Source organism: Anabrus simplex, chromosome 5, assembly GCF_040414725.1.
Source record: "Anabrus simplex isolate iqAnaSimp1 chromosome 5, ASM4041472v1, whole genome shotgun sequence".
Classification (NCBI taxonomy): domain Eukaryota; kingdom Metazoa; phylum Arthropoda; class Insecta; order Orthoptera; family Tettigoniidae; genus Anabrus; species Anabrus simplex.
The window spans coordinates 256,568,667-256,584,658 of NC_090269.1; the positions used below are offsets into that span (position 1 = coordinate 256,568,667).

At 38.2% G+C, this 15,992-nt stretch overlaps 1 protein-coding gene across 1 annotated transcript in view; it reads right to left on the minus strand.

The window, feature by feature from the left end:
* The window catches only part of LOC136874813 (serendipity locus protein alpha), a 176,022-nt gene that overhangs the window by 149,761 nt on the left and 10,269 nt on the right, over positions 1–15,992 (minus strand). The window contains exons 2-3 of the mRNA XM_067148489.2: positions 6,667–6,849; positions 6,391–6,579 (exon numbers count right to left, since the gene is read on the minus strand). Coding sequence (XP_067004590.2) covers positions 6,391–6,579; positions 6,667–6,849 — 372 coding nt within the window. The remainder of the gene's footprint in view (positions 1–6,390; positions 6,580–6,666; positions 6,850–15,992) is intronic.

The following is a 15,992-nucleotide window of genomic DNA, read 5'->3' on the forward strand; positions in this document are numbered from 1 at the left end:
ATATAATTCTCTTTTGCTTCCTTTTTCACTCTATTCAGTTCCCTCATTAGCTGTTTTCCAGTTTCTCTACTCTCCCTACCCTCTTTGATTTTCTTGTTTACTATTCCACATTTTCTTTTTAATTTTCTTATTTCCCTTGTATAATAAACAGGGTCTGAGGTCATTTTACGCTTCTTCACAGGTACGAATCTCTTCTCTCCTTCCCAAATGATTCCTTTAAATTTAGCCCAAAGTGTATCCACATTACTCCCTTCACTTATCCAACAACTGAATTGTGATTTAAGGTAAGTCCCAAATTCATCAACTTTAGTTTTTCTGTACATTTTCTTGTCTTGTGTAACCCTCTTATTAAGCCTTTTTGGTACGAGTCCTACATCCATTATTACAGCCTTATGGTCTCCTATTCCTTCAATTACCTCAGTTTTATCAACAATTTCCCATGGTTTAAGCAAGAATACATCTAGTAAGTTATTGAGACGAGACGGTTCTTGTACTACTTGTGTAAATCCTCCCTCCCAAATTAACTTATTTGCCAGTTTCTGTTCATGGGCTTCACTTGCAGCTCCATTCCATTCAACTTCAGGCAAATTTAGATCTCCCCCAATTATTACCATATCATTATTATTGTTTTTATGAGTATAATCTATTATTTTCTCAAATGTTTCCATGTCTCTTTCCTCTCTTCCAGGCCTGTATGTTCCTATAATTCCCACCTCCTTCATATTATCACAAACTAATTTTATCCCTAGTATTTCATCCCTTTCATCGGTAAACCATTCATGTGAACAATAAGTTTCCTTCACCAGAATAAACACCCCCCCCCCCCCTCCCTTTTTATCTCCTCGGTCTCTACGATAGACTGTATACCCTTCTGGAAATACTTCTCCATTACCCACCCCTTCTCTCAACCACGATTCCACTCCTATCACCACATCAGTCTCATAAGATTCCATCAATGTACTGAATTTTAATTGTTTATTTACTACACTTTGACAGTTTACCAAGAGCAATCTCAGACCCCCTTCCTCCCTAAAACTTGACTGTTGCAATTGAGTAACTTGAAATTCCTTACTTTCCTGAGTTTCATTTTCTAGTTGACTGAGCCAGCTTGAAGTACAGCTGGCTCTTTCTACTAGTTTTCCTGGTCAGTATTATAACTCAAGGGAGTTGCCTTAATCTTAAGATTAATAAAATCTAGAACAATATTTGCTATCTTTTGTTTACCTGAATTGTTTAGATGGAGGCCATGTTTTGTATAACAGTATCTCTCAAAACTGCTGCATTCAATAACCTGAGTATTCCGAAAATGTTGACAAATTTTAACAATATCTGTATTGACCTTGTCCACTTCAATGTTTACACACGAGTCTCTACTCAAATCATGCCTGTGGGGCACGTTCACTACAAAGACGTTAATGTGGGTCAGCTTCCCTAGTGTATGTTTAAGTTGTGATCTTACATTCTTGACGTTGTCGTGAGCTACGCCGTTCGTCCCACCCATGATAAGCACTGCATCGCCGCTCCCGAAGTCCCTAGTTGCTTCTTCTACATTTTCCAGGCACTGCTGATAGAAGCTCCTGGATATATTTCTCCTGTTGCTGCTATATTCTCGTCGTTAATCACTCCCGCAATTCCCCTTCCTTGGCTATCACCAAACACAGCTACCTTTGCTGATTTAGGCCTAACTGGGTCTTGAATCTGAAATCTAGGCCTAAATTTTAACCTTGGCACGGCAACGGCAGCGGATTGCGATGATTTGGTTTCACGCGCGCTATCACTTTCTTCCAGAATTAAATTATTTAGGGCAGAAAACCTATTTCTGATGTTTATTTCTGGAAATTCAGTTGTAGATTTCTTCTTAGCCGGCCATCCACGAACTACTTGACACTACGTGCTCAAGTCTGTTACTGGTACCGGTATATCACTCGAAGAATGGTCAGTCCAAAATTCTAGCGATCGCAGTCTTTCTTTTAATTCTTGATTTGCAACTTTAAGAGCCTCATTGTCCTTTTGTAGAATGTTTATAATTTCTAATGCACTTTTATATTCCTCATCGATTGTTTTCGGTGCTTCATCGTCAACGCCGTCGCCAACTACAACATTCCGAACACACTGCTCACAAATCCAGTCAACATTTTCATTAGTTTTTACGTCTCTAGGGCAATTTCCGCACTTATAATGCCACCATCGGATCACATGAATCACACAACATTCCATTTTTCACTAATCTTCGACATTTTCCGCACTTTTCGTCACATTTTACGGTTAATTTACTCACTATAATGGCACAACGACACCATTTGGACCCCGTTTTGCAGGGTAGAATACTCGACCGCCTGGAAGCAGGCGAAACACAGACCAAAGTCGCCATATCCTTGAATGTGCCACAAAGTGTCATTTCCAGGCTATGGAGACGATTTCGAGACACAGGAGATGTTAGTCATAGGCCAGTACCAGGTCGACCAAGGGTAACCACCTCACAGCAGGACCGATATCTGAGCTTAATCAATTAGCTGTAAGCTAGTGTCATAAGTTACTTTATTATGAAGCTTTTTTAGCGGCTGAAATAATTTCAATACCGCCAGCCATGGCGATAAATGAATATAATTTTCTGTACTTTTCTATCTTATTGGAACATTCGAACTTTAAACCTTTTTGCTATAGCTAGAATTGTGACAGTCAATTTAATAACTTCAAGGCAGTGATTCAATTAAAGATTCTATTTAACTACAAACATTTCAAGTAAAAATCTTGGACTATGAGTCTTTTACTCTACTTTTTCTCAGTGTCAATTATGCTATTTGATTATCGTGCCTCGCAAGACATTCTTCAGGCGCTTCAAGTAAAATTTAGGACAATAAACTGAGGGCTCATTTTTTCTGCATCGGTCTGTATGTCTATGCTTTAATCTAATTTAAACAAAGTACCTAAATGTTCTGTGAACTCTTTTGCCTTTACTATTGTAGTGTACTGCAGTCAGTTTAGTCACAAATTTAAACACTTTGTTAAATTGTTGAATTTATGGTAAATATAACATTGCAACAAAAGTTACATTCTTTGGGTTTCTTCCCTGCTCATTTTCAATATCTACCATCTCTTCATCCCATCTTCTGGTAAGCTCTTACCTTTCTCATATTATCCCATCTTCTGAAAACTTGATTTACTCCTAGCCCTGGGTGTAATCCCGTATTATTCCAACATGAGAATGCCAAAAGAGATAATAAATATTAAGCAATGAGCTCTCATAAAACTGATTTTACTACTTTTATTCTACAATAGATCAGAACGTCACTATTTTACATGCGGCTAATACGGGCACTCTGATGAACATATATGGGAACATTTTTCACCTGCTTGGACCAAAGGTTCAATCCCAATTTCAACCTTAACGAGATAACTGATAAATATAATATCCTCTTCACAGAATTAATAAAATTTATCCTTTTATCTAATTAAACAAAAAGAGTGCAACAAACCCGAACTATTTCCTCCTTCCCTCAAAGCAGTTCTGCCCATTACATTCTCCTCCTCTATCATAACAGCTGCTCAATTTTCCATCCTAGCTTCTACTCAGCCACACCAACACTCTCACCAGTACAGCGGTACCTGCAGGCAAGTGAGTGCTTCTTACAATTACCATATTTATTTCTTAATTCCTTCCCATTCTACAACTCTTGTTCTAATACCCCTGTTTTCTTTTTTTTTTTATCTTTCTAGACTCCTTTCATAAGCATCCATTTGACTTTGCTTGATCTTCAAGTTAATTTCTATAGTGTTTCTGCTCATTACCAATTCAACGCTTTATGAGACGAACTTGTGTCTTCGTTTGCAGAAAAAGGAGCTCCCCTACGTTTACTAACTTTAAATTTAATGTAATATTCAACTTCCAATGAAATCATGATGCTTAAAAGACATTTTGTATCAGAAGACTTCAAGACTACTTTTAATGTGTTTTCTTCAGACTTTTTATCTTGGCCTTATTTTAATGAACATTGTCAACTATTTTATAATACTAGTCACTCTATACAGTTGGATTTGACAGGAAAGGACCAGAAAAGTCCTGCAGTGTTCCTATTATCGTGCCTACCTTATTATATACTTCTTATGGCCAATTTTATGTCTTTGAATATAGGATCTCTTGTAATTGTCTTCATCAGCTGAAGATGTCCCTAACTAGGGGATGAAACATGTACTGAAATGATGATGATGATTCTTGTTGTTTTAAGGGGCTTAACATCGAAGGTCATCGGCCCCTGTACTGAAATGATAAAGATTTTATAATAATACTTTTTTTAAATATTTAATGTATTGGAAAGGTGGACTCTTTCTCCTTTAAACAATATAGACTTCTCTAATAATGATGGTTTAAATTTAAGAATACTTTGCTGTCGGTCTACTGTAAGTGGTAACCTTGTCACCAGATGGCTCACTATGAACTAACCTTCCAGGTAGGAAGTGACATTGCCATCTTAGCTCCAATTTTGCAACATACATACCTAGGATTGAACAGAAACATCTTAATTGAGCTACAACAAGATGGTGTCATCATTTCCTATTCGGAAGGCTAGCCCATAGTGAGCCGTCTGGTGATGAACAAAAGCACCGCATACAGTAGACTAACAATAAAGTATTCCTCAATTCAAACTGTCATTATTAAACAAGTCTTGAACGTGAACAGATGAGATTTTCTCCTGAAGGTGCTGAGCAAAGTTTTCTTCAAAACGTAAAGAATTTCACCTTGTTTTCTTGACATAGCCAAAGCTAATTATCATATCTATACACACAAGTAATTGTTTACATACACTGATAACAACTGAATTGGAGATATCTGCTTAGTTGCATGTAGCAAGGTCAGATGACCTTAGGGACTAGGCAAGCATCGGCATTACCATGGAGTGCTCATTAAACCAATCAACCACAATTTGGGAGTGAGAGGATGGTACATTGTCTTACTGTACGTACAAGTCTACTGTAGTGTAGTGGAGGTGAAGAAATTAGTGGACATGTTCTGACAGTAGGTTCCTCTATTGTTCAGCACTGAGAGACATTGTCAGATGTACCAGGGGTCCCATTTGATTCCATGTGGAAAGTCCTCCTATGATGATACAACCACCTCTGGCCTGAACTGTACCCAGCTGACAAGAGAATCCACTGCCTCAAGTGCTTGGTGATGCACTCATACCCTACCATCGGTGTGTACAAACTGGTACCATGACTCATTTGTCAGTTCTGAGAGTTCAATGGTGATGTTCCTGTGCCAATGTCAATCTTTGTGACTTGTGACGTGCAGTGAGCAGTGGTGCCCGAGTGGGACCGTAGCTAATGTATCACACTGTGAGGAAGTGGTCCTGGATAGTATAGGTGCTCACACTTCATCGTTATCCAGCATCGAATTCACAAGTAATCTGTTGCACTGTGACCCGTCTGTCCACTCTTACCATCAAGTCAGAATACAGGCGACCCCTGTCAACAACACATTATACTCTTCAGCAGTTGACCCTGGAACTGTTAGTTTTTCCTGAATTTACGTACTCATGGTACACCCTGGACACAGTGACCCATGCAATGCCCATTACCTGCAAAATTTTGCAGATGAAACACCCCATAGGTATTGCACAAAAAATCTGGCCATGATCAAACATTCTGAGATCTAGTGGCTTACCCATCCTGTGCTCACCTGTGAGTCACACATCCAGTAGGAGGTCTAACGACATTGCAGTCATGTACCACTATAATCTATTAGCTTCATAGTACGTACAAGCGTATACTTGTGTGGTCATGTACCACGCTAAACTATTACATTCGCCGGGCCGACCACAGTGCTGCCATATTGCCAAAATGGCAGCCTCTCTAATTCAATTGCTCTTCAGTGTATAAAATTCTTCGGAAGCTGCAAAAGTATGAAAAGTTAATTCATCAACCATCAATACAGATTTAGGGCTGTTTCCCATGTGGCAGCTACCCTATCAGTTGTTTCTGAGTATTTCTCAAATGATTACAAAGAAGTTGGAAATTTATCAAACATCTCCCTTGGTAAAATATTCCAATCCCTAATTCCTCTTCATATAACCTAATATTAGCTGCAATTTTTCCTCTTGAATTCTAGCATTATCTTCATATTATGATCTCACCTATTTTTAAAAACTCCTTTCAAGTTTATTCATCTGCTAATATCATTCCATGCCACTGTTCCACTCACAGCTCGAAATATTTTACAATAATTTATTTTGTTAAGATCAATAAATTGAAATAAATGGTGGAAATTTGTGTACAACAGAAATAAACTGTGTTACCATGTAATTGCATTATGGATCTAAGTATCAAAGTACAATTTTCTCCCCCAACCTGACATTGTTATGGACATCATATCAAGGACTCTTACAAACATACCTTTAAATTCATCATTATCTCTTCACTGTTTGAGGCTTCTACAACTTTCACAAGAGAATCTTGACATTCTTTAATTGATATGCTGATTTTCTCAATCTCTAGAAAATCCTTCTTGACAGCAACATCATGAACAGCTAACAAAAGATTTTTGAAAACTTGGATACTGTTCTCATTGCATTTATTTTCAATCTAAAACACAAATCAGCAAAGATCAATATACATAAGGAGAGACACAATATAATGTACTAATACAGTAATATTTTATCACTGCTTAACCTGCCAATCATCCACAGCTGAACAGTACTCATCCAATGCAGTTCTAAGCTTTGTACTGCACTGGACATCATGACCAACACTTTGCAGTAGGGTGATGCATGTCTCTTTAATCTTATACAGCACATCATTATGAGGTAACTCCCCGTTCGACCTGTTTCTACTTGACGAAGAGCACTGCAGGACCTAAAGAAGAAAAAACATAGAAAGAAAGATATAAACAGTAAAACACAATTTTATAACAGCTATTACTATTATGCATAAAAGGCTAAATTGTGTTTTCCCTAGTCACAACTTTCTCCATGGTATTAATTACTATCTTGACCTAGCAGTACTCAAGTCGCATGGCTCAAGATGTTTTATCCATATTTGATAGCAATCCATTAATGCACTTCAGAGTTAGGGATGGCATTACACATTAAGAAATGTACAATGTAAGAATACTCATTTCTTAACACCCCGATGATCCTATATCATGTCCAAAATATTGACCTACCGAGCAAGTTGGCGACATTATTTGGGTCACGTAGCTGTGAGCTTGAATTTGAGAGATGGTAGGTTTGAACCCTTTTGTTGACAGTCCTGAAGATAGTTTTCTGTGGTTTTCCATTTTCCACCAGGCAAATGCTGGGGTTGTACTTCAGTTAAGGCTAGGTTGCTTCTTTCCCAATTCTAGCTCTTTCCTATCACATCATCACCATAAGACCTGTCTAGGACAGTGTAACTTAAAACGAATAGCAAATTTGACCTTTCAGCAATAGGTTACGGCTGTCATTATTATTATTTTTCTAGTGAAAATTCTCATTATTCACTATTAACATAAATGTACACTAGCTGTAACTATTACCAGAAGGCCTAAAACTTCAGACATAAGTTTTAAATTATAATTCACAGTCTAGCTATCTAGAGTAAGATATGCTACTGGCCTCTCAACTCTATTGACAAGATTCAACTACTGGAAGAAGCTAGTTTTCACTAGGTCCTGACTGTTGACCTTGATAGTGAATATGCTTGGGTTTGTTTCCAAGGAGAGAAACTCTTGAACATAGATTGAAACATTATAGTTCATAAATTTCTTGAAATTTAGGCACATGCCATATTGGCTCAGGTGGTCACTCCATCTTTGAACACTGCCCTGCAAGTCCACTTCGGTGGTGACTGCAAGTAGTAGTAGTAGTAGTAGTAGTAGTAGTAGTAGTAGTAGCAGCAGCAGCAGCAGCAGTAGTGGTAGTAGTAGTGGTAGTAGTAGTGGTGGTGGTGGTGGTGGTGGTAGTAGTAGTAGTAGTAGTAGTAGTAGTAGTAGTAGTAGTAGTAGTAGTAGTCATATGGCCTCAGCTACCATGTGCAGGCATTTTAATTTGACGCCATCTGGCTGTCTGCTCGTCAATTTTAATGTTTTGTTTTCCTCTAGGCCCACTAGATGGCAGACTGAGTAAACCAAAACACTCTTGGGTGTCTATGGCTGAGATGTAATGAATTTTGTCGGGTAAACACCAAATGTGTCACCAGAGATCTTTTACATGCCGACATCGTAAGGCATAGAGTGTCGAATGGACTTTTTCCTGTCCTCCAAAAATCAGACTACCTCTGCCGGGTTTGAACTCGCTATCTTGGCATCTGGAGGCCGATACTCTAACAATGATCCACAGAGTAGTATGTTACAGGCATAAAACAATGTCCAAGCAAACCTCTTATGCAGGTCACGCGAGATGGTATCTGCAACAAGTACGAAGAATATTGGTGACAACGCTGATCCCTGGGAAGCTCCCAGATGGTTGTATTGATTGCGAAGTGCATGCAAAAGTGAGTGGAACATGGCTTAGATGGAAAGGAGTCATGGGAGTGCCGTGTGAGAGATGGATGCCAGTTCAACTTAAATCAAAGATGGTCCATTTAGTGGCATTGTACAGGGCTGATGGTTGACCAGTCACCAAATGTGGCAAGCATCCTCTACACACCATGGAGATGGGCATGCTAAACTGCTCTTTAGGAATTTCTATCCCTGATCATATAACCAACGACACAATCTGGCAGAGGAGGGGAGTTATTACCAATCAGGAGGAAATGCAGGAGGGGTGCCAAAGAATGGTACGAGAACGTCCTGAGAGCAACCAGTAACATCACTTATGATGCCTACACAACTTCACCATCAAGAGCAACCACCCTCTTGGAAGGCCAAAACAATGATGGCAAGACACACTACTCACCAACATGAAGAGGTATGTTTGCCCAAGGTGTTGAGGCAGTATATATGGCTCTTAACCGTAACATATGCACTTGATCCCTGGCTTATCCATGGATTTTAACCCTTTTGGCTCCCGTGTCAGACTCAGTCTGACATTACTTATTTGCAGTTCAGGTCTAAATGTTGGACCTGGTAATGGTGGACTTGCTTCATGTTGTTTATAGCATAACTATTCTTTTGTACAGTGCCTACTTCTACAATTCATTTGTTTAATTTCAAAGTGTTATCTCAGAAAGTGCATCATCTATGTAATAGGCTAATATTTACATTCTGCAGCAACATGGCATCTACTAGCCGTGGCACGCACACCGACAACATTCATAATAATATTATTGATTTTCTAACTGGTAAGACAGGGACAACAGCCCCTAACCTTGCCAGGATAAATAAATTATCTATCTACTATTATGGTTTTTGAAGATGCTGAGGTACTGTAGTTTTTCACCATAAGAGTTCTTTTAAGTGCCAATAAATCTACCAACACACAGCTGACATATTTAAGCACCTGTAAATCCCACTGGACCGAGCCAGGATCAAACATCCCAAGTCAGGCTCAGAAGACCAGTGCTCTATTGTCTGATTTACTCAGTGCGGCCGGATGATATTTACGAGCAGTTATGTGACAGTAGTCATTCTGATGTTGATTTTTCTTCTCAGCGGGAAGCTAGACATCAATGATGCACAAGAGAACAAGAAAAGAATTAGGATGGTACCATATTTTCAGAGAGTAAAGTGAAGGCTAGTAGAAGAGAAACATCATTTTTCTGTGGAATCTGTCCAAGGAACCCAGGACTCTGTCCCAACAACTAATTCCCAAAGAACAACAAGATTTAAAAAAACTATTGCTAAGAGTAATGTAGAACGATCAACGAATTCAAAGCATTAATTTCATAAAATAAATATCTGTGCATTTCTTCCTATAATAATTTAATTTAAACAGGACCTGCAGGGAATGCAAGTGGAAATATAATTGGACTCCAAACAGTTAATTCAAGACTGGGGACTAGAATAGGGTTCGCTCAGCCTTGTAAGTTCAAATTAAGACCTGTCCGATATGAATCATTATTTTTATTTATCACTAGCTGTAGTACCCGACGTTGCCCGGATAGTTTTTTAATGTTTACTTTTAAGATTTGTATTGCCTGTTAATTATGTGTAAAGTGAACTTTTAAAAAATTCTTTATTGAGATGTTGACTGATATTTTACAATCTATTATGTCATTTTAGAGTTTTTTATATGTTACCAATATGAATGTATTATTTCATTTCCAAGTAAAACTTTGTCCTTGTGGAAGCCCGAACTGACTGGGAAATATTTGATCCTTTCAAAAAAAAAAAAAAAAAATTGAAAAGTTATCTATGTATTTACCCGTAATACTATAGATATGGTGTACGCAATTCCAACTCTCATTAAGACTGTTACTAATCAGCCTTGTGACACCAAAAACTGTGGATTCAACACTTATCTCAGTCATTTTAGACTATTTACTTTTCACCCCATCTCAATGGAGGCTAAACGTGGGCTCAAACGGTACCTACAGCATCACAATTCATCTCAGTGACACTAACAATGGATTTGACGTTTAATATCGGTCATTTTTCATTATTTTTACTTGTCATCCCCTCCCATTTCTCACCTCTAACGGTGGTAGGAAATTCTCACCTACATAGTATTTATTTTCTTTTTTTCCAGATAGTAAGTCATTATGTGTATCAAGTTTGATTGAGAGCTATGCTGTTAGATACATACATTCATACATACATACACATACATACATACATACATACATACATACATACGTACATACATACATACATACATACATACATACATACATACATACATACATAATTTACTGTACCACATCTACATGGTATTGTCATTTATTGAATACCTCATGCATATATTAAAACTAGTGCAAGGATGTGAACTAACGAAAGCGTGCCAGACCTAGGCCACCCACGACAGGGAAGAGCAGACTAGCGAAGGGAGAACCACGAGCAGGATTCACAGATTAGCCTCCAACTCTGCTAACCATGTAACCTAAGTGCCAACTACAAGTATAAAGAACGGGAAGAAACAGTAGTGGAATGCTTGTGAAATTAACAGATAATTGCGCCTAAGAATCACATGACGGAAAACTGGTACGACAGAAAATATTGACTGGATTTATCTAATGCCTTGATTTGATTAGATCTGTTATGTCCAATATTGGAATTTAGTCATATATAACATACCGTGGGAACCAAAGCCAAATCAACACAAAGAATTGGCACGGTTCTATCAGTGATAGGACCCCTGGTGAGACGTTACCTCACGTATGTGATAAAAGGGTGAGGAACCAAGGGACACTCTTTTTATTCTGACCCAGAACTCAACGCAGAAAGTTGTGCGTGTGACTTAGTGCAAGTCAATAGAACAATAGAAGTGTAGAACCGTACAACAACAGTGTAATAGTAATGGCAATTATCCAAAATAATCTCTGAACTGACTAGGAGATAAGAGTATTTAATTACAAGCATAATTGAAATTATGTAGGTGAATGCTAGGATAGGGCATGTGACTAGAGTGCAAAGCAGCGCTATAGGACAGTAAGAAAATAAAGCATGAAGGGAAGACTAGATAAAGGCGGACGGCAAAGCAGTTTTTCTGGCATGGTATTCATAAATTACTTGAGAGATCGGCGAAGTGTGTAGAAGCAGTAGGCCAATATTTTGAATAAACAAAAAATGAAAGTCCCTTGAAAATTACATGTTTTCTTTACCATAAAAACTGGCAAAAACTTACGTTCACACCTGGTACACATACTCACCTGTAATCTCTGTCATTTCCTACATTTTCTTTTTTCATGCCTTCTCACCCCCTATGCCATGGGGACTGAACTTGGACTTTACATTTATATATATAGAAGATACCTTTTAAGAAACACATACTGTTCAGCAGGCAACCCGGTGATCAGACTTGACTTGCGGTTTCCCACTTTCTTTTTCACCCCTTATCACCCCGTATGCCAACCTGCCCTTCAGATATTGTTCAAACCACTTCCAAATAATAACAACAAATTGTGAAATTTTCAGCAAAATCGGTCCAGTAGTTTCTGAGTCTATTAATCTCAAAATTTCCAACATCCACTTTTATATATATGGTTGGAAACAACATAAACCGGGTATATGAGCATTACAACATTGGTCATACCGATAAGTAATTTGAAAAATTACGTTAATATCTCGTGCCATTGTCATTTTATCAGCTGCTGACGTTATTATTATTATTATTATTATTTAATAAATTTATTTATTTATTTACTACAAATCATACAGATTATATGGATAGTCTAGCGAAAAAGGGCAAGCCCCATATAGGCCTACATTAGTTTCTTCACAGACCTAGTAACCTAATATATACAATAATTACATTATTCACATAATTACACTCGTACAGTAATTCATGCACTCGACACCATTTTCTCTCCCTTTCACTCCCGTCCATGTACACACACAGATTTACATCTTTTTACGTGTTTTTTTTATTTTAGGTGGTAGCTTATTCCAGAGACGTGAGGAGCGGCCATAGTAACCAGATTGGTAGGAGGTGGTGCGGGCAAATGGAGGGACAAGATTAATGCCTCTGCGGGCAGAGCGAAAGGAAGTTTGTTTAGATTTGTGACTGTGGTGGGACTCCAGGCAGGAAAACCATAGGTTAGTATGGGTCTTACCATACTGAGGTAGGCTGTTCGTAAGGCCCCTGATTTGAAGCCTTTTAGGTTCCTGCTAAGAAATCCCATGACTTTTATCACTTTTCGCCTTGCCTCCTCCGTCTGCAGCTTCCGTTTCAAACCCTTAGAAATAATAAATCCTAAAAGTTTGATATTTGCACGCTGCAGTATTACATTCTTATTTAGTTCATATGTGTTCTCTATGCAGTTTCTTGATCTACTTATCGTAATATATTTACATTTATGTTTAACCCATTCGCGGAACACCATACAGATAAATTTTGTAGGTCTGATTGTAGTTTTCAACTATGTTCTTTTATACAAGACACAGTGTCATCTGCATATTGTGCCGACTGTGTGTGGTTACACATCCGGGAAGATTGAGCACAAACACGACGTATAGCAGGGGACCGATCACAGAACCTTGAACTACTCCTGATGTCACTTTAATAGGTTGTGACCGGGCCCCTCCGTATACCACACACTGTGTTCGACCTTCAAGGAAGGACCTCACCCACATCAATAATCTGCCTCATATACCGAGCTGTTGTAGCTGTAACAGAAGTCGTTCATGTGGCACTTGGTCACAGGCTTTGCTCCAATAAAGTGACAAGCAGTCTACCTGAATCACATCTGGTTGATCCAAGTAACACTTTCCGTAAGAATTCAAACACGTTCCTTGCTACTAATCGTTCCATACTTTTACAAATGAGTTACATTATTGCCACCGGCCTATAATTGAATGGCTCACCCGAACAACGTTGTAACCAACAAATTTAGTGAAAATGAGATATATATGGAACAACGTTGTACTTGCCATGGTGGACATATTTGAAAAATATTAGGCTTTAAATCATTAAACAGGTAGCACTGTTTGAATTTGAAAATAGCGTTGTGAAGAACAACGTAGTAACTGCATGCAAAGTGGCGGGTCAGTTAGATGTGTCACTTACATTACATGAGCTGATAAAAAAAAAAAAAAGTCATATAAAGGGAAAAGAAGGAAGATATCATCGAGCTCGTGGAAAGATAATATTCGCAAATATCTTCGGGATACTGGATGTCCATATATCTCCAAGAGAAAGCAATGTTACTAAATCGTTAATAAGACAGCACACAGATTCTTTTCCAAAACAAGAGAATCATTACTCAAGACATGAAAGTAAAAGGTTTTCCTTAATTCTTAATTTGGAGTGTACAGATCGGGAAAGGGTAGCACTGACGCAGATTCGGAATTATTTGATAGGATAGTCAGCTATGTGGGAAACGACATGGATAGAAATGTGATTGTAGCGGGAGATCTGAATTTGCCATATGTCAATTCGGAAGGAAATGCGAACGACAGGAAGCATGACCAACAAATGGCAAATAAGTTAATATGGGAAGGACAGCTGATTCAGAAAGTGATGGAACCAACCAGAGGGAAAAATATCCTGGATGTCGTGCTGATAAAACCAGATGAGCTCTATAGGGAAACTGAAGTAATAGATGGTATTAGTGATCATGAAGCTGTTTTTGTGGTAGTTAAAAATAAATGTGATAGAAAGGAAGGTCTTAAAAGTAGGACTGTTAGGCAGTACCATATGGCTGATAAAGCAGGCATGAGGCAGTTTCTAAAAAGTAACTATGATCGGTGGAAAACGGTAAATAAAAATGTAAACAGACTCTGGGATGGGTTTAAAGAAATTGTTGAGGAATGCGAAAACAGGTTTGTACCATTAAGGGTGGTAAGGAATGGTAAAGACCCACCTTATTATAATAGATAATAAAGAGACTAAGAAGGAGGTGCAAACTGGAAAGAAATAGAGTTAGAAATGGCTGTGGAAGTAAGGAGAAATTGAAGGAACTTACTAGAAAATTGAATATAGCAAAGAAGGCAGCTAAGGATAACATGATGGCAAGCATAATTGGCAGTCATACAAATTTTAGTGAAAAATGGAAGGGTATGTATATGTATTTTAAGGCAGAAACAGGTTCCAAGAAGGACATTCCAGGAATAATTAATGAACAAGGGGAGTGTGTATGTGAGGATCATCAAAAGGCAGAAGTATTCAGTCAGCAGTATGTAAAGATTGTTGGTTACAAGGACAATGTCCAGACAGAGGAGGAGACTAAGGCCAGAGAAATAATAACATTTACATATGATAACAATGACATTTACAATAAGATACAAAAGTTGAAAACTAGAAAAGCGGCTGGAATTGATCAGATTTCTGGGGATATACTTAAAGACAATGGGTTGGAATATAGTACCATATCTGAAGTACTTATTTGATTATTGTTTGGTCGGAGGAGCTATACCAGATGAATGGAGAGTTGCTATAGTAGCCCCTGTGTATAAAGGAAAGGGTGATAGACATAAAGCTGAAAATTACAGGCCAGTAAGTTTGACATGCATTGTATGTAAGCTTTGGGAAGGCATTCTTTCTGATTATATTAGACATGTTTGTGAAATTAATAACTGGTTCGATAGAAGGCATTTCGGTTTTAGGAAAGGTTATTCCACTGAAGCTCAACTTGTAGGATTCCAGCAAGATATGGCAGATATCTTGGATTCTGGAGGTCAAATGGACTGTATCGTGATTGACCTGTCTAAAGCATTTGATGGGGTGGATCATGGGAGACTACTGGCAAAAATGAGTGCAATTGGACTAGACAAAAGAGTGACTGAATGGGTTGCTATATTTCTAGAAAACAGATCTCAGAGAATTAGAGTAGGTGAAGCTTTATCTGACCCTGTAATAATTAAGAGGGGAATTCCTCAAGGCAGTATTATCGGGCCTTTATGTTTTCTTATATATATAAATGATATGAGTAAAGGAGTGGAATCGGAGGTAAGGCTTTTAGCGGATGATGTTATTCTCTATAGAGTGATAAATAAGTTACAAGATTGTGAGCAACTGCAACGTGACCTCGAAAATGTTGTGAGATGGACAGCAGGCAATGGTATGTTGATAAACGGGGTTAAAAGTCAGGTTGTGAGTTTCACAAATAGGAAAAGTCCTCTCAGTTTTAATTACTGTGTTGATGGGGTGAAAGTTCCTTTTGGGGATCATTGTAAGTATCTAGGTGTTAATATAAGGAAAGATCTTCATTGGGGTAATCACATAAATATGATTGTAAATAAAGGGTACAGATCTCTGCACATGGTTATGAGGGTGTTTAGGGGTTGTAGTAAGGATGTAAAGGAGAGGGCATATAAGTCTCTGGTAAGACCCCAACTAGAGTATGGTTCCAGTGTATGGGACCCTCACCAGGATTACCTGATTCAAGAACTGGAAATCCAAAGAAAAGCAGCTCGATTTGTTCTGGGTGATTTCCGACAAAAGAGTAGCGTTACAAAAATGTTGCAATGTTTGGGTTGGGAA